General features: G+C 43.0%; 1 protein-coding gene across 3 annotated transcripts in view; it reads right to left on the reverse strand.

Annotated features, from left to right (window-relative positions):
• The window catches only part of DTNBP1 (dystrobrevin binding protein 1), a 179,153-nt gene that overhangs the window by 95,842 nt on the left and 60,683 nt on the right, over positions 1–22,628 (reverse strand). For all 3 annotated transcript variants that reach the window (XM_084619860.1, XM_084619859.1, XM_084619861.1), the window contains one exon: positions 10,050–10,182. In XM_084619860.1, the coding sequence (XP_084475986.1) occupies positions 10,050–10,182 (133 nt within the window). The remainder of the gene's footprint in view (positions 1–10,049; positions 10,183–22,628) is intronic.

The following is a 22,628-nucleotide window of genomic DNA, read 5'->3' on the forward strand; positions in this document are numbered from 1 at the left end:
TTCTGCTCACATCACAAAGATGGCACAAACATTAGAAAGTTATGGAAAACTTTGGAGAACCTCTGGGTCTATTTTTAGTTCACAAGTCAAAACTGATTTCTCCAAACTGAAAAAATCCACTTACTTTTCCTCCCCCACACCCCAAACACTAGAAAAATATTTTGGAAAAATCCCAATAAGTTTTATGAGGATGTGATTCACTTTATATTTATTGCTTCAAAGGTGCACATATATTGTTCTAAACAAAAAGCTTGCAGTTTTGTAAGTAAAACAGATCACCAATTGAGTCCCCAGTCTACTAACTTGCTAGACCTACTACTCTTTTGTATGCGCCTTTGGTAAATGTATCACTAATCTGTTTGCTTTCTTAGGAACTATGCTATTATGAAATTTCAACCAAACAAATTTGAATGTGCTGAATCCTACTCATGTTGAGTGGGCTGGACAGAAATGCAGATCTCTTAAAAATGGACAAAATTCTGAATTAATCTGTCCTGCTTTCAATGATTTTACTTCCACAATTTTTCTGTCACTTTGATGCAGTGAAATGTGATGCAGTCTCCATAATTTTCTCTGTGTTCTTGAATGACAATATTTGCAGCATGGATCATAGCATTCTGCAGGGTTTTTTCCACATCCAGAAGCAATAGAACTGAGTAGAAATACTTTTTTCCCCCTGTATCTGTACTTGTAACCTTTCTTAGGTAAACTTCCCTGTTGAACTGACAACCTTGCATTCATATCAATATGGTTTCTTTTAGTTCTTGTTTTAATTCGCCCCTCTCCTGCAGCTGCAACCTATAGTTTAAAACACATGGAGGGCAAAATGCTTCTATCGTTTTCTTTAAATTGCCAAGTTGAGGGCAGTATTATAATAGTAGCAGTTTCCATTTGTTTTTAATAGATTGATTACCAGTTGATCTTTGCCATCTTTGTGTGTAGAAAAACAAAAATTGCTCCTTAATTAACTGATGTGACAAGCTGCTGAAAAGACTGGTATAGGGAGTTTTGAATTATTTTTATGGATACGTTTTAAATACAGCCATCAAACATGTCTCCTCCCTTGCAGAACCATTAATCTCCTATCTTCTACTTCACTAGACAAAAAAATTTATATTTGACTTGAAGAATCAAAACAACTATTTTCTGTACCTTGTGGGAGAATAGATTAACATGAATCCTTTTCTGCTACATACATCTTAATGATATGTAAAGTTTACTTTGGAGAGTTGTTTTAATTACTTCAGTCCATTCCATCTTGCTTATTCATGTAAGCACTTCAAAGTGAAATTTGAGCTAAAAAGAAAATAAGACCCCCTGGGAAAAAAAACAAGAGCCCACTCTGTTCTTCTTGGAGAAAAAAACAAAATGGGTTTTCACAATCCTGTCTAATATTCTTCATAATTACATAAATACATAATTTAGTGACTCTGTCCCAATGAGGCATCACAAAAGTGATCTGAAAGGCTGTATATCTGACAACATCTGAGATGGAGCCCTCTCTATTGCAATTGATATCACTAGGACCTGACTCAGGGAATGCAGTTGCCTGCACTACATAAGCTGTTAACTTTTCCTGCCACAGCAGGAAAGATGCAGCATCTTCAGAATTTTATCTTGGATCGCGATAAGCAAGTGATGGAAAATATTTTTAAAAATAAAACTGCAGAGAAGGAATCTATAACTTGTCTAAACACACGTGTGTTATGAATTTCGAGTTGCAAACAATATTTTGTATATACTTGCTTGTAAACACTTCAGCTTAGCTTTCAACTTAATGGCAATATGATGAACTGCTGCACTGTGACTTTTTACTTGTCACAGGAGCATTTGTTCATTGGTTCCCACTTACTAGTTACACAGTTCACACAGAGTTAATTAATTCTTACCATTCATGTGTGACTCGTAATTTCTCTCTCTTTTTTTTTTAATTACTCTTTCATTGCTACCTACTCTTTCCCCGAAGACAAAATAGTGAAATGTCAGTTGTGCCTGCTGGCACTGTAGTATAGAACTTGATGTTCTTCTTTAAGTATGTGTCCCTCTATAGATATGCACGCATCTCATGCGTGAGAGATCAGGCTATTTTGAATAGCAGTGTCTGTCAGGTCCACAAATGCACCACGTGCCTCCTTGTGTTTCCACATAAGCATATAGAGGGTGGAGTGGTCACATCTCTCCCTCAGTTTCCTCTTACTGCCTGTGGCAGTGAGAAGGAACCTGGTGAGTGGGTGCGCACAAGCTACTTCATACACATGCACCCTGAGTGTCCTTGTGTCCTGCACCAAACACATAAAAGGGTAGATTGGGCCACCTGCCACTCAGTTTCCTCCCCACTGAAGAATCCTGGGTGGTAAAGGACTTTTAGGTAGAAGGGGTGGAGGGTGGATCATGGAATCTGCATATAGAAAATATCTGAAAGAACTACAGTTACTAAACAGGTAAGAAACTTTCCTTTCTCCTTTGAGTGATTGTCCATATGCACATTCCATTTATGGTGACTTCCAAGCAGTGGACCATTCTAATGGAGGTGGAAGCTCAAGAAAACAGAGAATGCAGAATAGCCTTCCTAAATACAGCATCTGATCTGGAGGCTTCAATAATAGCACAATGCTTTGTAAATGTGTGGATAGCTAGAACTCCACTTGACTGCTTTACATATGTCCATAACAAATGTTTTTCAACAATGCTGCTGAGGCTGCCTGAGCTCTGGTGGAGTGAGCTCAGAGAAATAAGAGGATCCACCTTAGCCAACTCAAAGCAGGCTCTCACACAGTTAGATATCCATCTCAACAGTCTCCAAGGTGAGTTGGGTTTGCCTTTCATCCTCTCCAGGATGGAAAAGTCTGGGTGAAGATCAAAGTTATTCATCTGAAATGTACTGGGAGGGACTACAGCTTTATCAGGGGATAACTAGTACAGCAGAACCCAATACATTAACTGAATGAGATAGGATATCCCTGGTAAATCCTCAGGTTGGAGGGAAATCTAAGCTGGCTGTTGCTCAGAAGCAGCCTGGGTGACTGAGTGTGACATTACACAGGGTATACAATCTGGATTTATGGACAGCTCTATCTCCTCAATTGTCCAACCTGGGGTACCTTTTACCCTGCTTCGCTGTGAAAACCACCACTCCTGGTCTGCTCCCACACAGCCTCCGGCATGTAAATCACTCCCAGCTATATTGTATGCATACTAGCGCCAGCCACTCAGCCACTCACAAATTACATACAGGGCCACATCAGCGAACTCCCAGTCCCAGACTTTCCCCCAGACATGTGCACCTTGTACTGCCCAGTACCCTCCTGGACAATACAAGCTCATATAAAATCCGTCATTTATTAATAGAAAATGATATGCACAAATCTTATCTTGCTTGCCCAAACACTTCAATCCAAACACACAAGGTTAGATAAAACACAACAAATTTATTAACTACAGAAAGATAGATTTTTAAGTGACTACAAGTAATGAGGCATATAATTCAGAACTGGTTACCAAGAAATAAAAGGTAAAATGCAATTAACACCTAATTTAACAAGTCAAGTCAATCAAAGCAAAGGTCTCTCTCACCACATGTTCCAGCAGTCTTACTAGCTGAACCTCTTTTAGTCAATCACTCCCCCCACCTCCCAACTACCCCAGTGCAACACTGCTTCCTTTCTTCTTCAGGTGTTGATAATGCCATGGGTAGAGAGCAAGGCAGAGACTATCTGGGACATCTGTTCTCTCCTCGTATAGCCCTTTCTCTTGCACAAGAATCATCTCCAGCTGATGTTCAGGAAGTCTGTGGGGCCAGGAAGCTTAAGTTGCTTCTTTGTCAAAATGTAGCTTTTTTTTTGCCCCCACCCTCTCTCTTGCCGAAGAGTGGCCACTTACTGAGGCATTGGTCCATTTGAACTTGTTGACACCTGGCTGAGGCATTGGCTAGCCTTTTGTCTCCGTGGAACTTGTTTGTGACCGCCTTCCAGAACATGTTGGAAAATGTGTTGGTAATATTATACAGTGGAATCTTATCTTTACATACAATGTTGCCACACATTTTATCAGGACAATGATCAGCAAATCACAGTATGCTTTGTACAATATTTAATATGGTCTTGTAAAAGGGGCGGACAGAGGGGTACAGACGGTCACACTGAGCCATACATCAAGAAGCTCTAGAAGGAACAGGTCTGTCCAGGTAATCCTCCCTTCCATGAGGTCGATGGCCCCCAACAAGGCTACACAGGTATTGAGGGGTAAATGGCTGGTGGCCATGGACCAGAACCAAGGTCTATGCCCAGCTTAGTGAACACCACATCTGTTGAGAGACCAGTCTCTAGATCCACTACCTAAGACAGAAGAAAGTGGAGAAGACATGGATGGGGAGTACATGTGGGAGCATCCCTTTTCTCACTACGATTCGATGCTGCTGGAAGATGACAAAGAGAAGGAGCACTCCAACTTGACTGGTGGGGAAGTAGATATAGGCATGGACTGTAGAGCCGTGGAGATACTTGGTACTGCAGTGAGAGTGATCTGGTGCCATAAGAGACACCACATGTGAACAACAATGGCAATGCTGTTTCCTTGCAAGACACTGAGATCTGCCAGTGCCATGAACATCACTGCTATAGAGGGCTCACCAGCTGGGTGAATCCTCTGCTAACTGTGCTGATTTGACCAGTGGTGGAGGCAGTACCAACATAGCAAAGTGGGAAGACAAAGATACTGCACTTGAAGATTTCTCAGCATTTTGTTTTGGTGTCAAGGACTCAGTACGGTGAAGGGGTCGAGCTTCAGAAGTCAAAACCCAGGGCCACAAAGTCTCAGAGGCAGAATGGTGCAGGGAAGCCATTTTTATTTTTGAGGATACCTTAATCCAGGGATTTACCTCTAGAAGAGTGGTTCTCAAACTTTTGTAGTGGTGACCCCTTTCACACAGCAAGCCTCTGAGTGTGACCCCCGTTATAAATTAAAAACAGGGTTTTTTTAAAAAAATATTTAACATTATAATAAATGCTGGAGGTGAAGCGGGGTTTGGGGTGGAGACTGACAACTCGCGACCCCCAGATAATAACCTTGCAACCCCCTGAGGGGTCATGACCCCCAGTTTGAGAACCCCTTCTCTAGAACTACCTAATCCCTGTACCTTCCTTCTCAACAGCTTTTTGACTGACCTACTAGAGCCTGAAGTAGGGGAATCATGTCTGGGGATGTGTAGTGGTGGCTGGGGCAGGAGGCCAGGCAGGGGGAGCAGCAGGATTGTCATATGCCCCAGAGCCTGAAGCAGGCCTCACCGGATTTGCTACTGAGCTTCTCTACCTTTGCGGTCCTGGCAGTGAAAGACTTATAAATGGCACATTTCCCAGGAATGTACGATTCCCCCAAGCAAAATCAGAATTTTAAATATCCATCATTAAGTTTTAAATAGCACAATCACAAGGTGAAAATAATAAAACAATCCTAATAAAAACTATCAAAATGCCAATAGGCAACAATTATTACTATTCTATTTGCAACTTGAGAAAAAATGCCAACAGTTCATTGACAGCAAGCCACTCTGCCTTGAAGCCAAGCGGTGATGACAGAAACAGAGGATGTTTCACCCTGCTTCACCCTTTTGGCTAAAAGACTCAGAATGTTGGTGCATGACGCACGCACACACCATAAGATGAATGTGTATATGGACAATCACTTGAAGAACTAGCTGTTACCATAACCACCATGCACCACATACCACAAAACATCTCTCTGAACGTTAAAGTTAAGGTTAACGGCCTTCTATCACAACCCCCCCTTTACCAAACTTCTCATTCCCAACTCATATCCCAACTTCAGTAAAGGGATATGCGGAGAAGGGCAGATTAAGGGGGGACCGAGTTACGTTTTCCTTGACTACAATTACCATGTACCAGGAAGGATGAGATGATTTAACTTTTCATCTCCTTACTTTTGTGGGTTTATGTCAGATATGGTATGTGTGTAGCAACTTGAACGGCTTCACAGCTAAGTTTTTATATATCAGTTATAATGGTAATGCTATATTAACAGACTTCTGATCAGAAAAAGGATAATGTGTATACCATATTGAAAGAGATTAGAGAAACAATTAAGCCTAATAACAGTAACAAAGCTCATGAGTGAGCAAATTAAAAGTCAGACTCTGCATAGTGGCTATTTAAGCATATTATGGTTACAGAAAATATGCCTAGCTATAAAACAAAGAATAAAGCAGGAAAATGAGAAAAAAACAGAATGGTTAAATAGCAAGATAAAAAAGTTATTCAAGCCAAAAGAGATCCTTCAGAAAATGAAAATCCAACCCTCATGAAGCCAAAAAAAGTATACTCTACAGCACAAAATATAAGATGGCTATTAGGAAGTAGAGGATGGAAACTGATGGACAAATAGCCAAAGTCAAAAACAAACAAGAAATTCTTTAAGTATATCAGAAACAAGAAGCCTGTGAGAGAATTAGAAATCTACCTTGGAAACAAATTTCACTTTTCAAGTCTATTATGTTTAAAAACAATTTACATCTTAGTTAAATGGAGCTGTTTCTTTAAAATATCCCCAGACAGAGGAGAAATAGTTCTTCCAAAGATTACAGTAATATTAAATGCTCAGCTCCTAGAAAAGATTACCCTACCAACAATAAACGCAGAATTTTAGATTTGTACTAATCAAGAATACCTTCCTTCCTTCGGCTTTCTGCTGTCTCTGTTCTTAAAGCATGTATTGACATTAGAGAACAAGAAGCCTACCTGTTTTTCAAAGGACTTCAAGAGCAACAGTCCTGTCAATTTCAAACCCCAGACAATTAATATCTTTGAAACCAAATATGGAACAGCACAACATGCATACGTTCTCAACTGCAGGAAATTTAGAGACGGCTCCAAATTTTGTTGTTCATCGGTCACTCAGCCTAGCAGCTGTGACACGATGTTTAATTGTACTTGTTATATTAGCCCCACCTGATTTTGGAAAAACAGGCTAGTGAACTATCGAACAAAATTTTTTTTTAAATAAAAATGTGCAAATCAACAAAGTGTGTGGTTGTTAGACTACCAATATCTGGAACCGCTAATACAAGATTAATGTGAGCAAAACCTTTGAAGTTTTCTTATTCCTGACACTGTTACCTCCTTGTCATCTGAAATTTACCTACTGATTTCTTTTAGGTTTTTCTATATGGTTATTTCTGGTTGTTTTATTGCATTATTATTCATTTTGCACCAGGATCCAATTGTACAAAGGGCTGTACAAACACAGACCGTTCCTGTCCTCTCTTAGGCCTTGAACCTACAGCTTGTTGCATGCAGGTATATTCCTGTGCCCACATGGAAATCAACTGGAGGACCAGGGCCTAAACAGACAAAACAGTTATAATTTAAAATCAAAACTTCAGAGGGCAATGCTCTGATTAATTTATCAGGCTCTGAAATGCATTATAATTAAGGCTACGTTTAAGTCACGGAGGTCATAGAACTCACGAGACCTCCGTGATATTCTCTGCTTCAGCCCCAGGGGCTGCGGGACTCAAGCTGGCAGCCAGCAGGGTCCTGGCAGGGTTCCAGAGACAGCAGTGACAGGGGGCCCCCTGCAAGGTTCCAGCGACAGGTGACAGACTCCTCAGCGTCCCACGGGGGGTGGGGAGATGCCTTGGGCAAGTGGCTGGGGGAAATATGGTCACCCTGCAGCTTCTAGCTGCCCTGGGCAGAGGGGGAACCCCACAGGTCCCAGCCAGGGGAAATCATGGAACCGCAGCAGCAAAAGTCACAGACAAGTCAGGGCTTCTGTGAATTTTTGTTTATTGCCCGTGACCTGTCTGTGACTTTTACTAAAAATAACCATGACAAAATCTTAGCCATAATTACAATCAAACATTTAAGCATCTTGTTGGAGTAGTAAACTTTGAAACAGTGACTCAACACACAATGGCAAAACATAAGTCATCTGACATGGACTAGATAAAGAAGTCTATTTCTGAGAGACAGTTCTCCCATAACTACTGTGAAATGAATTTTAATGGTTTAATGTTGACCTAAAGCATTATTTCTTTCCATTCTAAATTTTATAACAGAGTGGGATCTTCCAAAACACTACACTATGCATAAGGCAACTAATCATTTAAAAATGGCATACATTATTCATCGGGCATAATCTATTATTTTTTATTTTTTTTGGCTTTGACTACACCTGACCAAATAACTAACATCGTTCAATCAATTTAGTATTAGTATGCCAAGCTAGTTAAGCTATTTATAGAACTGACAACTGCTTAGCAAACTTAATAGATATTTTGACACTTAGCAAAATAAATTACTTCCACCAAAGAGATTTCTTTAAAAAATACCTGCATGCCTCAACACATATACTGAATAAAATCCTCTCAGAATGCTTCAGAAGGATTAATACACTTAACTGGATTCAATAATCTACTTCTTTACATACAAAATTTTAAATAGTTGTGTGGCAAATTAACTAGTATCTAGGAATTGGTAGACTGCCATTGTACAGCACTATACTTGCACCAAGCAGGGTGGTGATAAAAACTGAGTCCACTATTGGGTAATAATATCCCAGCAGAGAAAAATATAGGGTTGTCAATGAATTGCAGTTAACTCAAGCAATTAACGCAACACAAATTAACTAGATTTAAAAAAATCAGTCATAATTAATCGCACTATTTAATAACAGAATACCAATTTAGAACTATAAATATTTTTGAAAGTTTTCCAAATTTTTCAAAATCAAAACAATGTAAAATTTTAGAGCCTACAAGTCCACTCAGTTCTACTTCTTGTTTAGCCAATCGCTCGGAGAAAACAAGTTTGTTTACATTTATGGGAGATCATGCTTTCTGCTTCTTATTTATAATGTCACCTGAAAGTGAGAACAGGCATTTGCATGACACTGTTGTAGCTGAGGTTGCAAGGTATTTATGTGCCAGATACGCTGAACATTCATATTCCCCTTCACGCTTCAACCACCATTCCATTTGTGACTGAACTCCTTGGGGGAGAATTGTATGTCTCCTGCTCTGTGGTTTTACCCACATTCTGCCATATATTTCACGTTATGGCAGTCTTGGATGACAAGCCAGCATATGCTGTTCAATTTAAGAACACTTCCACTACAGATTTGAAAAAAGGCAAAGAAGGTACCAATATGAGATTTCTAAAGATAGCTACGGCACTCGACCCAAGATTTAGGAATCTGAAGTGCCTTGAAAATCTGAGATGGATGAGGTGTGGAACATGCTCTCATAAGTCTTAAAATAGCAACACTCCAACGTGGAAAGTACAGCACCCAAACCACCAAAAAAGAAAATTAACTGTCTGTTGGTGGTTTCTGACTCAAATGATGAAAATGAACATGCATCGGTGTGCACTGCTTTTGGTCATTATTGAGCAGAACCCTCCTCAGCATGGAAACATGTCCTCTGGAATGGTGGTCGAAGTTTTACATTGTTTTGTTTTTGAGTGCTGTTAAGTAAAAAAAAAAATATCTACATTTGTAAGTTGCACTTTCACAATAAAGAGATTGTACTACAGTAATTGTAGGAGGTGAAATGAAATATATTATCTTTTTTACAGTGAAAATATTTGTAATTAAAAATAATATAAAGGAAGCACTGTACACTTTGTATTATGTTGTAACTGAAATCAACATACTTTAAAATGTAGAAAACATCCAAAAATATTTAAATAAATGGTATTCCATTATTAACTGCATTTAAAATTAAAATTAATCACAACTATTTTTTAAATCTCACGATTGTGATTAATTATTTTAATCATTTGACAGCCCTAGAAAAATGATACTCTTGTTCTTCAGGCACGGGTCTGGGAATCAGAAGATCTGGGCTCAGTTCCTGAGTAGATCACATCAACTCTCACAGATAACCCTGACGTTTACAAATTATTTGACAACAAAATGGACCACATTCTATGAAGCGGAAAAGCACCAAGATCATTTTACATTGAGAATTAAAGGTTTATAAACTAATGGCTTGATAGTTATTTTTATGTTACTATTCATAGCATTTGTAGTTTAGTTACCTTTTTGTTTTCCTGTAGTTTTCCAGCTGTAGTGTCTGCATATGTTTGTACCTTTCCAACTCACACTGTCCACATAGGTCTTCAAGCAGCAACAGATGATTTTCCATTTCCTTAAAGTTCACCTCTAGCTGGGCTGCAAGAAAAAACAAATAAATATTAGCCAAGCTTCATATACACGAAAGATATACAACGTCTTTTTCCCAGAAACAGTGAGCCAGAGGCAAGTATTAAAATTGCTTAATATGGTAAAATTATGCACACATTTGCATGTATCCTCTTTTTTTGGGTCAAATTCCAGTTCAGGTAAACAAGAGAAGAACAATAGGCTCCCATGAATAGGTATTGTAACCATGGTTCAGTTGCCCCTTGTGGTCAGACACCAGGCTGCTGTACTGGATTCAACCTTTGGATTCCATGTGCTTTTAAGCCTACTGAGTCTTAGCAGCATCTACACACTGCCTTAGTCCAGCCTCTCAGGCATGCTCCGAGGGTCCAGATTCTTGGGATGTGGTACCCCACAGCCCACATGAACATGCCCCAAGACCATGCTACCCCTCCAAAGACTCCCCAGTAGTTTAACCATGCCCTATCAGAGCTCCACCGCATAGGCACTCCTATTTACAGTTTAATTTATTGTGGACCTTGTGACAGCTAAACCAAATGGAATACACACAGACTTTGCAAAGAAACTTCTAAACCAGAATTTATTAGACAAAGCACAGAAGTTACAAATCCCACTCCATGTACTCAGTATTCTTTTCTTGTTCAACAGATGGCCCACAACAGCCTCAGACTTGAGAAGATCTGGCCCTTGAAGTTCTGGCCTCTTGTCAGGTGATCTCAAATCTGCCAGTTCAGCCTTGGGTTCCAAAGTGAGAAAACTAATTCCTCTGGATTCCAGCAAACCTAACATACTAGGGTGGACACATTTGAATGAAGGACTATCAAAGTTGAAGACTCTTGCTGGCTTTCCCATTGCTAGACCCTCTGTGAGGTGATAGGATTTATTCTAACACCTCCAGGATGAAGGCTACACTGCAGAAGTGAAGATACAGTATACGTTACAATCAAAATGAAGCTCACAGAACAGAATGGAGTTTGTAGATAGCATGTTTCTGTATCAATTTGCCACAATGGGTAAACTGGCTGCTGACCAGTCCTCCCAATCCCGGAGACAAAGAAACCTGTATGTGATGGGAGATGAGGACAGAGACAACTAAAGCAGCATTGAACTCCAGCAACCTAATGTAGATCCTAATCATTTTTCCCCTTTACTCTGGGATCTCTGAGGGCTGCAGTAACCCTCATGCAACAACAAGCAGCAAGGAAGAGCGCAGAGAAGTGGTTCAAAGGTGAAATCTGCCTGTGTTTTGGATGCTCAGGAGAAAGGCTCATCAGGCTGAAAAAGCATCCCTGTCATCTTGTCTAGCTGACAGCTTCATTTTGGCTGTGTTGAGCTGGGGACTATCTTGGGCTATACAAGCTTTTCAATTTTCTAAGCTGTCACTCAATCAGAAATTTCAAATCCCAATGCCCACTAAGAGCAGGGAGCTATCATTTCACAAACAACTCACAAGCTTACCAATATGGTAGCCAGACTCTGTGGAATTCAGCATGGTTTCTGCCCCTGACCAGGGAGCATGGGAGGGCAGCCACTGGCTCTACACAGCAGCCTTAAAGAAGGAATCTCAGGATTCATCTAGGCACCTTTCAAGCTCAGAAGCATTGCTGAGCTACTGAAGTTTTCCACATTGCTGATGTTATGAGGACCAGGAATTGATAACTTTGTAAAGAAAACTGCTTTCTTTCAATTACTTGTTTGTATGTACGTACATTAGTTTTTGAATCTTGCTTGATTAGGAAGACAATTAAAAACTTTAAATGTGTTTTCTGGAAAAATGTTTTCACTCTTCGTCCTAAAAGATTAATATTGTTGAATGTTTATTTGTCTACCACACTCTACGCTAATACATCTCTATGCTTCACAAATCCTGGTGTATGCTTTTAAATTAAAGTAGTTTCAAACTGTATTTCTGTGCATCTGTAGGCTCCATCAATGAGCTTTGACAGTAATACATCTCAAAATTAAAAGAAATTAGAAATAAAAAACAGTATTTATGAAGGGCAGTGTTTTGTGAAGCATGCAGCGTACCACCTTGCAGCAGCGTACCACCCTGCAGCAGCACCCCTGGGAACAGGGGTGAAGGAGTGGACTGCATACAGGCCTCTCCGTTGTTCTCTGGAGCCTCAGCTTTCCTTTCACAAAGAAGTTAGTCTCTAGTTATGGTTGCAAAGAAAACCAAGAAAACATGACCCAAGTGTCATTGATGCCTGTCTCACTTTGCAAAGCGCCTCAAACAATAGCTCTGAAGTGTCAACTGCTCCATTCCTTTCCATGGCTTCTAATGATAGTACTTTAAAGGTCACTATGGTTAAATCATTCACTGCTCTAAGCATGGAAGAAAGCCGAGTATTAAGAGGATCTACATAATCTTCTCTTAGGCCATATTTAACCATACAAAATTATGTTAACCTAACTTTCATCAGCATACAGCCCCCAGTTATAAAAATCACACTTGTGTCAGCAGCATGTGTCTTCACCAGGAGCACTTGTACTGATTGTGTTGTCAGTGTGGCGCATTGTGGGACAGCTCCTGAAGACCAGTAACAGTTGACATAAGCAACACAATGTCTACACTGACACTGCATAAACCTAATTACATCAACTATGACTCTACACCGCTTGGGGATGTGGTGTTACTAAATCAGCGTAGAGAGGCACTTACATTGGTGAGAGCCAAATTTAAGTGGAGACACTTCCACAATGCAAAGCTGTTTACGTCAACCTAACCCTGTAGTGCAGACTAGGCCTGAGTGACTGATCATTTTGGTTTAACACCATGTGGCAGGAATGAAGGGGGAGATGCAGTTAGTTTCATTTTCTTGGAGAGATTCAGCTTTCCAAAGTTTGGTAAACGTTAGTGTGGGGTGTTGAAAGTTTTCTGCAGCTTGTTTGGAAAGTGCTGCAAAATAATTATTTCCAGCTCTGTCATCGTTCAAAATAACATCCTGAATTTATGGCAAGGTTAACTTTATGATACTTCACATCATAACATGATCTTTTGTTTGCACAGCATGACGCTATGCTACGTTTAAGGCTGGGATAGCACATCCATTCTTAACCGCCATTTTCAGTAATTTAATTTCTCCAGAGGTTTTAGACTGATTTGTTTAGTTTGTTGTCACAGCTCAGAATCTCTTTTGTTTGGAAAGTCTGATAAAAATCTGTTGAGCCATTTGCGTGCATAATACACAGAGCCTATTTGGTATACATTATGACTCACAACTAAGTGTTGTTATGACTAATCCATATTAGTCCAAATTATGTTAGGTTTTCAAAATTCTAAAATTTTCATTTTTTATAACGTGATATATTTATACAAATCACACCAACATTTAGAGCTTTGCAAAGCACTACTTTTAAAAATAAATGAAAGTACTACCCCTTTACGCAGATTAAGATGTACTGATATTACTAAAGTATTTATACAACAATACCAACAAAACCTGGCTATAACGGTCTAGAAAAGCCACTATCACTTGGCAATAGCAAAGATATTTTTAAAAATGGCTACTTACCTGTACAGTAAATTTGAGATGTCTTACACTTATATAATTCCGCTGTAGGTGTGCGCGCGCATGTCCAATGCACTCGAGTTGGAGACTTTTGCCAGCAGTGCCAGCACGTGGCACACATGCCCCACCACTCTTGTGCACAGAGCCTAGAGTATAAAGGGGTATTGCCTACACCTCTCTCTTTGTTTCTTCACAGCACCCTCCAACAAATATCAAAAGTAGCGGGAAAGGTAGGAGGGACACAGAATGTACATGTACGAAACATCTCAAAGAATAGTTACTGTAGAGGTAAGTAACCACTCTTCTCCTTCAGATGACTATGCACAAATACATTCTATGTTAGGTGACTCACCAACAGTTTCCTTGCAGGTAGTGGGACTTCAAATTATTTGAAGGACTGCAACACAGACTTGCCAAAGATCACTTCTTCCCAGGACGCTTTATTAATTGCATAGCATTTGGAAAAGGTTTGCACCATGCTGATGCTTTGCAAAGGTCTACAATAGGTATGTTGCTCAAAAAGGCTGCCCAGGTGGAATGGGCAGTCATCCTGGGGTAAGGACAGACCTTTGCTACATCATAGCTAAGCTTGATACAGTCAGAAATCCAACGGGATAATATGCTGAGCTGTAATAGGCTGCCCTTTAATCCTTTCTGCATAGGCTAAAATAAAGTCCAGGAGAAGAGCTAAAAGACTTTGTGCAGTCTAGGTGAAAGGATAGAGCCCTCCAGACACCCAAGGTATGACGCTTTTCTTCAGCCTTGCTAGAAAGAACACTGGAAGATGAATGGTTTAATTGAGGTGGAATACCAAAACAACTTTAGGCATAAAGTAAGGGTGTGGCCTAAGAGAGACCTTGTCTTTATAGAAAATCATGAAGGGAGGTGGGGGCGGGGGGGGGGGGGGCGTCCAGCTAGTACTGCTAGTACTTCAGCTACTCTGAAGCTCTAACACCCTCCTTGCAGAGGTAATTGCTAGTAGAAATGCTATTTTCATTGATAGCAATAATAAGGATTCTGTTGCCAAAGATTCAAAAGGGGGAACCCATTAAAAGTTGCAATACTAAATTCAGATTCCAGGGATCTACTGAATCAGACATAGAAAGGTAAACATGAGTAAGTCCCTTTACAAATCTTGATACCAAGGAATGTGAAAAAAAAAACCCATTCCTCAGTGGGTGTAACATCCAAAAATGGCTGCTAGATGGACTCTCGAACTGATGGAAAGACCAGATTTCTAATGCAGCAAGTAGTCCAATATGTCTGACCTCTGTGCAATTTGGTGATGAGATTCAGCCCAGACTGAAAACCTTTCCCATTTTGCTACATAAGTAACTCAGGTGAAGACCTTTGTGCTGTTAATCAAAATGGCCCAGAAATCTTGAGGGCAGACCTTTTTTCCACATTCCTCAACCAGAGATCATCCAAGCCATGAGGTGAAGAAATTGTCAACTGGCGTGCAGTGACTAGCTCTGGCTTTGAGACAAGAGATCCTCAACCAAAGGCAGAGCTATAGCTGGTCAAACATAGCTGATGTAGTACTGTTTTGGCCAGTCAAACTACGAGGATTAAGATTGCCTCATCTCTTCTTAGCCTCCTGATTACCCTCACAAGTAAGAGAACTAGAGGGAATGCAGCAGATTACTCAACCAGGGAAGAAGCAAGCACCTATCATGGAGTCAGGGCTGTGATTAAGTTTAGAAGTGTGAGCACCAAGGGTGATGTCGTGGTGGGAGTCTGCTATAGACCACCGGACCAGGGGGATGAGGTGGAAGAGGCTTTCTTCCGGCAACTCGCAGAAGCTACTAGATCGCACGCCCTGGTTCTCATGGGAGACTTCAATCACCCTGATATCTGCTGGGAGAGCAATACAGCGGTGCACAGACAATCCAGGAAGTTTTTGGAAAATGTAGGGGACAATTTCCTGGTGCAAGTGCTGGAGGAACCAACTAGAGGCAGAGCTCTTCTTGACCTGCTGCTCACAAACCGGGAAGAATTAGTAAGGGAAGCTAAAGTGGATGGGAACCATGAGATGGTTAAGTTCAGGATCCTGACACAAGGAGGAAAGGAAAGCAGCAGAATACGGACCCTGGACTTCAGAAAAGAAGACTTTGACTCCCTCAGGGAACTGATGGACAGGATCCCCTGGGAGAATAACATGAGGGGGAAAGGAGTCCAGGAGAGCTGGCTGTATTTTAAAGAATCCTTATTGACGTTACAGGGAAAAACCATCCCGATGTGTAGAAAGAATAGTAAATATGGCAGGGAGCCAGCTTGGCTTCACAGTGAAATCCTTGCTGATCTTAAACACAAAAAAGAAGCTTACAAGAAGTGGAAGATTGGACAAATGACCAGGGAGGAGTATAAAAATATTGCTCAGGCATGCAGGAGTGAAATCAGGAAGACCAAATCACACCTGGAGTTGCAGCTAGCAAGAGATGTTAAGAGTAACAAGAAGGGTTTCTTCAGGTATGTTAGCAACAAGAAGAAAGTCAAGGAAAGTGTGGGCCCCTTACTGAATGAGGGAGGCAACCTAGTGACAGAGGATGTGGAAAAAGCTAATGTACTCAATGTTTTTTTTGCCTCTGTCTTCACTAACAAGGTCAGCTCCCAGACTGCTGCGCTGGGCATCACAGCATAGGGAGGAGGTGACCAGCCCTCTGTGGAGAAAGAAGTGGTTCGGGACTATTTAGAAAAGCTGGACGTGCACAAGTCCATCGGGCCGGATGCGTTGCATCCGAGAGTGCTAAAGGAGTTGGCGGATGTGATTGCAGAGCCATTGGACATTATCTTTGAAAACTCATAGCGATCGGGGGAGGTCCTGGATGACTGGAAAAAGGCTAATGTAGTGCCCATCTTTAAAAAAAGGGAAGGAGGAGGATCCTGGGAACTATAGGCCAGTCAGCCTCACCTCAGTTCCCGGAAAAATCATGGAGCCGGTCCTCAAGGAATCAATTTGGAAGCACCTAGAGGAGAGGAAAGTGATCAGGAACAGTCAGCATGGATTCACCAAGGGCAAGTCATGCCTGACTAACCTAATTGCCTTCTATGACGAGATAACTGGCTCTGTGGATGAGGGGAAATCAGTGGATGTGGTGTTTCTTGACTTTAGCAAAGCTTTTGACACTGTCTCCTATAGTAAACTTGCTGACAAGAAAAAGAAGTAGGGGCTGGATGAATGAACTATAAGGTGGGTAGAAAACTGGCTAGATTGTCGGGCTCAACGGGTAGCGATCAATGGCTCCATGTCTAGTTGGCAGCCGGTATCAAGTGGAGTGCCCCAAGGGTCGGTCCTGGGGCCGGTTTTGTTCAATATCTTCATTAATGATCTGGAGGAAGGTGTGGATTGCACCCTCAGCAAGTTTGTAGATGACACTAAACTGGGAGGAGAGGTAGATACGCTGGAGGGTAGGGATAGGATACAGAGGGACCTAGACAAATTGGAGGATTGGGCCAAAAGAAGTCTGATGAAGTTCAACAAGGACAAGTACAGAGTCCTGCACTTAGGACGGAAGAATCCCATGCACTGCTACAGACTAGGAACTGAATGGCTAGGCAGCAGTTCTGCAGAAAAGGACCTAGGGGTTACAGTGGACGAGAAGCTGGATATGAGTCAACAGTGTGCCCTTGTTGCCAAGAAGGCCAATGGCTTTTTGGGATGTATAAATAGGAGCACTGCCAGCAGATCGAGGGACGTGATCATTCCCCTCTATTCGACATTGGTGAGGCCTCATCTGGAGTACTGTTGTCCAGTTTTGGGCCCCACACTACAAGAAGGATGTGGAAAAATTGGAAAACATCCAGCAGAGGGCAACAAAAATTATTAGGGGACTGGAACACATGACTTACGAGGAGAGGCTGAGGGAACTGGGATTGTTTAGTCTACAGAAGAGAAGAATGAGGGGAGATTTGATAGCTGCTTTTAATTACATGAAAGGGGGTTCCAAAGAGGATGGATCTAGACTGTTCTCAGTGGTAGCGGAGGACAGGACAAGGAGTAATGGTCTCAAGTTGCAGGGGGGGAGATTTACGTTGGATATTAGGAAAAACTTTTTCACTAGGAGGGTGGTGAAACACTGGAATGTGTTACCTAGGGAAGTGGTGGAATCTCCTTCCTTAGAAGTTTTTAAGATCAGGCTTGACAAAGCCCTGGCTGGGATGATTTAATTGGGGATCGGTCCTGCTTTGAGCAGGGGGTTGGACTAGATGACCTCCTGAGGTCCCTTCCAACCCTGATATTCTATAATTCTATGACCTGCCCTGAAGCAGAACTGTGAACATATGTTGTTCAGGATGGTTGCAAAAGAGGGCTACTACCAGGTACCCTCACAGACAAAAAATCTCTTGCAGCATCTCCTCCTTTCCTGACTACTCATCATGATCTACAAAGTGTCCGCTTAGGGATTCCACTATACTGTTTATCGCTCCTGGGAGGTAAAATTCCTTTAGTGATATGTCGTTCTTTCATGCAAAAGTTCAACCAACTAATTTTTGCCATGAAGTGATCCACTTGCGGATCTTGCACCTCCCTGCGTGTTCAGATAAAACACAGCAGCGTGTTGTAAGAAAGAACTTGAAATCACCTGATTCCTGATGATGGTAATGAAATCTCACAGGCACAAACAATGCTTCAAAGCTTCAATACATTTATACAGAGGGAAGACTCTTGTGATGTCCATAGTCCGTGAGCCTAAAAAGTTGCCACAGATGGGCAGCCTAGCTCATGATGGATGCATCTGTTACAAGAGTCATTGTTGGCTCTGGTGGTAAGAGCCCATTTGCAGATGTTCCCAGGATCTATCCACCAATTCAGGTGCACCTGAAGCACCTGTGCAGGTGAGCAAATCAGCATGTCCAGAGAGCATGTGCTTGGACGGTATACTGAGTGAAGCCAGGCCTGCAGACATCTGAGGTGAAGTCTGGCATGCTGAACACATGGACGCCTCAGGCCATATGCCCCAAAAGCTGAAGGCAAGAATGCACTGCTGTCCATGGGTCAGATTTGGGGTTTTCACACAGGAAGACTGAAACCTGTCCATTGGAAGGAAAACCCTCATGGGCACGGTGTCCAGTTCTGTTCCTACAAAATTAATTTGTTGTATTGACAGTAATGTCAGTTTCTCTACATTCAACTTTAGCCCCAGATGAGAACAGATCTCTAATAGGGATGCTGGTTTGTACACTTCTGTTTGACATTCCTTGAACTAATCAATGATCCAGGCAGGAAAATATGTGCACTCCAAAATGATGCATATGGGCCGTTCCTACTGTCATAAGCTTGAACGCCCTCAGTGCTGAGGACAGACCGATGGGTAGCACGGTGTATTGGCAGTGCATGTTCCTAACTATAAATCAAACACTTCCTGTGGCTTGAATGTACTATCACATAAGTCACTGAAGAAAAACTAGGTGAGGTAACCTTGCCTTTACTGTGCTGAGCACCCACTGGTCAGACTACCTCTGTAAAAGAGAAATGCCATAACAATTTGGGGTTCACCCAGACCAATAAAGGATTGTACCACTGCCTGTCATGTAACCCCAGGTGCTTCTGTGAAGTGCAGCTTTGGCTCAGAGCCCTGACACAAACAGCATGTTCACAGTACAATGGCATCACCCTGACTTCACCAGCTTGGTTACTTCTTGCAGGGTGACACCAACAGCCCTTCCCATCCCCCTTGTAGTCTCCAGTCCCTCACTGGATCCTCACAAAAGTCATCAAGTTCGCTGCCTCCAAAAAGACAGAATGCACACCAGCATGTTCGTTTACTCAGGATTTTATCCTGTAGTTCAATATACAGCAGTGAAATGGTTTTGTAAAACTAAAAGAAGTTTATCAACAGAAAAAATGGTTACTCACCTTCTCCTTACCATTGTTCTTCGAGATGTGTTGTTAATGTCCATTCCAATTAGGCGTGTGCGTGCGTGCACGGCAACCGAAATTTTTTTCCCACAGCAGCATTCATCAGGTCAGCGTGGGCGCCCATTTGAGTTGCGCCTTCATGACTCTCAATCTAGAGCCCTGCCGACTCCGACACTGCCCCAGTTCCTTCTTGCCAGCTACTCCAACAGGGGTAGGAGGATGGGTATTGGAATGGACACAAACAACACATCTCGAAGAACAAAAAAGTTATGAGAAGGTGAGAAACCATTTTTTCTGAGAGTGCTTGTTTGTGTCCATTCCAATTAGGGGACTCCCAAGCCTAAAGTTCTGGAGGCAGGGTCAGAGTTGACTACTGATAGGAATACTGCTCTAGTGAAGGTCACATTGTCTTTGGCCTGCCGGGTGATCGCATAATGCGCAGTGAACATGTGTATGAAGGGCCACGACACCACCCTGCATATTTCCTGGGTGGGAACCTGTGCCAAGAATGCCATTGAGGAAGCCTGCGCTGTGGTGGAGTGCCCTGTGAGAGGAGCACACTCAGATGTAGGACGTGAGCTACGATGAAATTCGTTGGGAGGAGACTTGGAGACCTTTCATCCTGTCTGCCACAACTACAAAGAGTTTAATAGACTTCCGGAACAGCTTCGTTCTCTCAACGTAGAAAGCTAGTGCTCTGTGAACATCCAATGAGTCCAGCCTGTGCTCCCTGCTCCTCGAATGTAGTTTAGGATTGAACACTGGGAGGAAAACATCCTGGTTGATATGGAATTGAGAAACTACCTTCAAGAGAAAAGCTGGATGTGGTCTGAGTTGAACCCTGTCCTAATAGAACACTGTGTAGGAAGGCTCTGATGTCAGGACCTTGAGCTCAGACACCCTCCTGGCTGAGGTTATCGCCATCAGAAATGCTACCTTGTACGAGATATAGAGCAGGGAGCATGTCACAAGTGGGAGAGAAGGAACTGCTGGAAGACTTCAGGGTATCCTTCACCTGAGGAGACAAAGAAACCACAAACTTTGGGTTCTGTGATGGACCCTGTCTAAAAAAAATTCCTGCATCTTGACAGGAGGTTAGACTAGATGACCCTTGTGGTCCCTTGTAGCCCTATGATTCTAAAGACTAGTCAGCCATGCTGGAAGAATGGCTGTGGTTAGACTACTTTGAACAAAAGACTAGTTTAAATTGGATTTTAGTCTTAGAATCCTGTTTTTACTTTTGCTTGTAACCATTCTAGCCCTATTCTTTCTACTTGGTATCACTGAAATCTAGGTGGTTCTTAGAGTGCTTGTTCACGTGCATTCCAATTAGGGGTGTGTGCTCGCTTGTGCATGCATGGAAGCTGGACATTTTTTTAACATAGCAGCATCCGTCAGGTCGGCCCGGATGCCCCTGGAGTCGTGCCTTCACGGCACTCTAATATAGAGGCTTGCCGCCTCCCCTCCCACCATTCCTTCTTTCTGCCAGTGATGGTTAGCTGGAACATCCCATAGCCCTTGCTTTAGTAAGTGCCTTTTTCTGTTACCCGTTTATCTTTAGTTATTAGTTGTTATAGTTTGTTGGGGTTCTCTCCCTTCAGATCTCTGGAGCCGTGGTATGCCGTGGTCCCTGGGGTTCAAAAAGTGTAAGGTCTGTACTAAGCGCATGCCAAAAAGTGACCAACACACTGCATGTTTATGGTGCCTAGGTGAGGGTCACCAAAAGGACCGTTGCAGAATTTGCCACAAGTACCATCCCAGAACTTTGAAAGAGAGGGAACAGCGGCTCAAAGTTCTGCTCATGGAGGCAGCTCTTTGTCCCCATTCAGACCCAGGACCTGTGGAGCCCACGCCCAGCACCTCCTTATTGGTGCGGAGCACCCCGGCGCCATCATCCAGGGAACTGGTGCCGAGAAATGACTCTCTTCCTGAGACTCTTGGCACCTTCATGGCTCCTCCCGCATCCATTCGGCAGCAAGGCACTGGTCTCAATCACTGGTGCCTCAGAGGAAAAAGAAGCCAAAGACAGATTGTTCTCCCATGGCTAAATCTAAGGAGCCGGCAACTGAGAGACCCCCAGCTGGGCCACAGCTCCATGTTGCCTGTGAGGGCCATGTTGACTCCTGCCCCAGAAGGGTAGTTGAGTCCGGCCCCACCCCGCTCACCAGACCTCAGGAGTCAGCAGCTACAGCTCCCATCAACTCTGGAGGCGTTTAACACGGCTCAGGACTTGTTGCGCCTCTCAGTGCTGTTCTCACCTCCAAGGAGGGATGCACCACCGGCGTCAATAGCACTGGTCCGCCCTGCAGTACAGTCAAGAGGGAAACCAGCTATGCTGTCCCGGCGCTCACCTTCCCCACAGTGCCCTCTGATACTGGTCATTCGGAAACGAGAGCCCAGTCGGTCCCCTAGCTCCCAATGCTCAGTGTCTTGCAGTGCAGCGCCTCTGTGGTCTTCCTTTTTGGAGACCTTGGAGTCAGAATCCAACTCCTATCACGCCAGCACAACCAGGAGCAAGAGGTCCAGGTCACGGCAGGAGAGACTAGTTTACCTGGCACCGTGGCCCCTGCAGTGGTAGAACTTGGCATAGTGGCCTTTCTAGAGGCCCTGGGCCTTCCGTCAGAACCAGGGATGGAGCCAAGGGTCGCACTGGGCAGCAACATCGGTAGCCTCAGCTACTTTTGTTCCGCCTTCCGCCCCTCAGGGTCCTGCAGCCCTGGCGATCTCCCAGCCACCACAGCCAGCTATTGAGGCACCACCGCCATCTCAATTGGCACCAGCACCGATGACACGGATAGTGCTGACATCTGCACCAATGCCTACAGCCCCAACATGGGTGTCCTCTGTCCCGGCACCTGTGGGAACGACACTGTGTGGGTCGGCTCCAGCCTGGGATCCCCAGGAGTCATGGAACCCTTTGGGTGCCAAGGGGAGGGAACAGCCACCCTTTTTGGGCACCTTCTTCCTCTTCCTCGCCAGATGAGGCACTAGCAGGCACTGCTATAGCCTCAGCTCCGGAGGATAACAGGGTGTTGCAGCAGTTGCTGCAACGAGTTGCCCAGGGCCTGAGTATTCATGTGGAG

Source organism: Lepidochelys olivacea (genome assembly GCF_965140295.1).
Source record: "Lepidochelys olivacea isolate rLepOli2 genome assembly, chromosome: 2".
NCBI lineage: Eukaryota > Metazoa > Chordata > Testudines > Cheloniidae > Lepidochelys > Lepidochelys olivacea.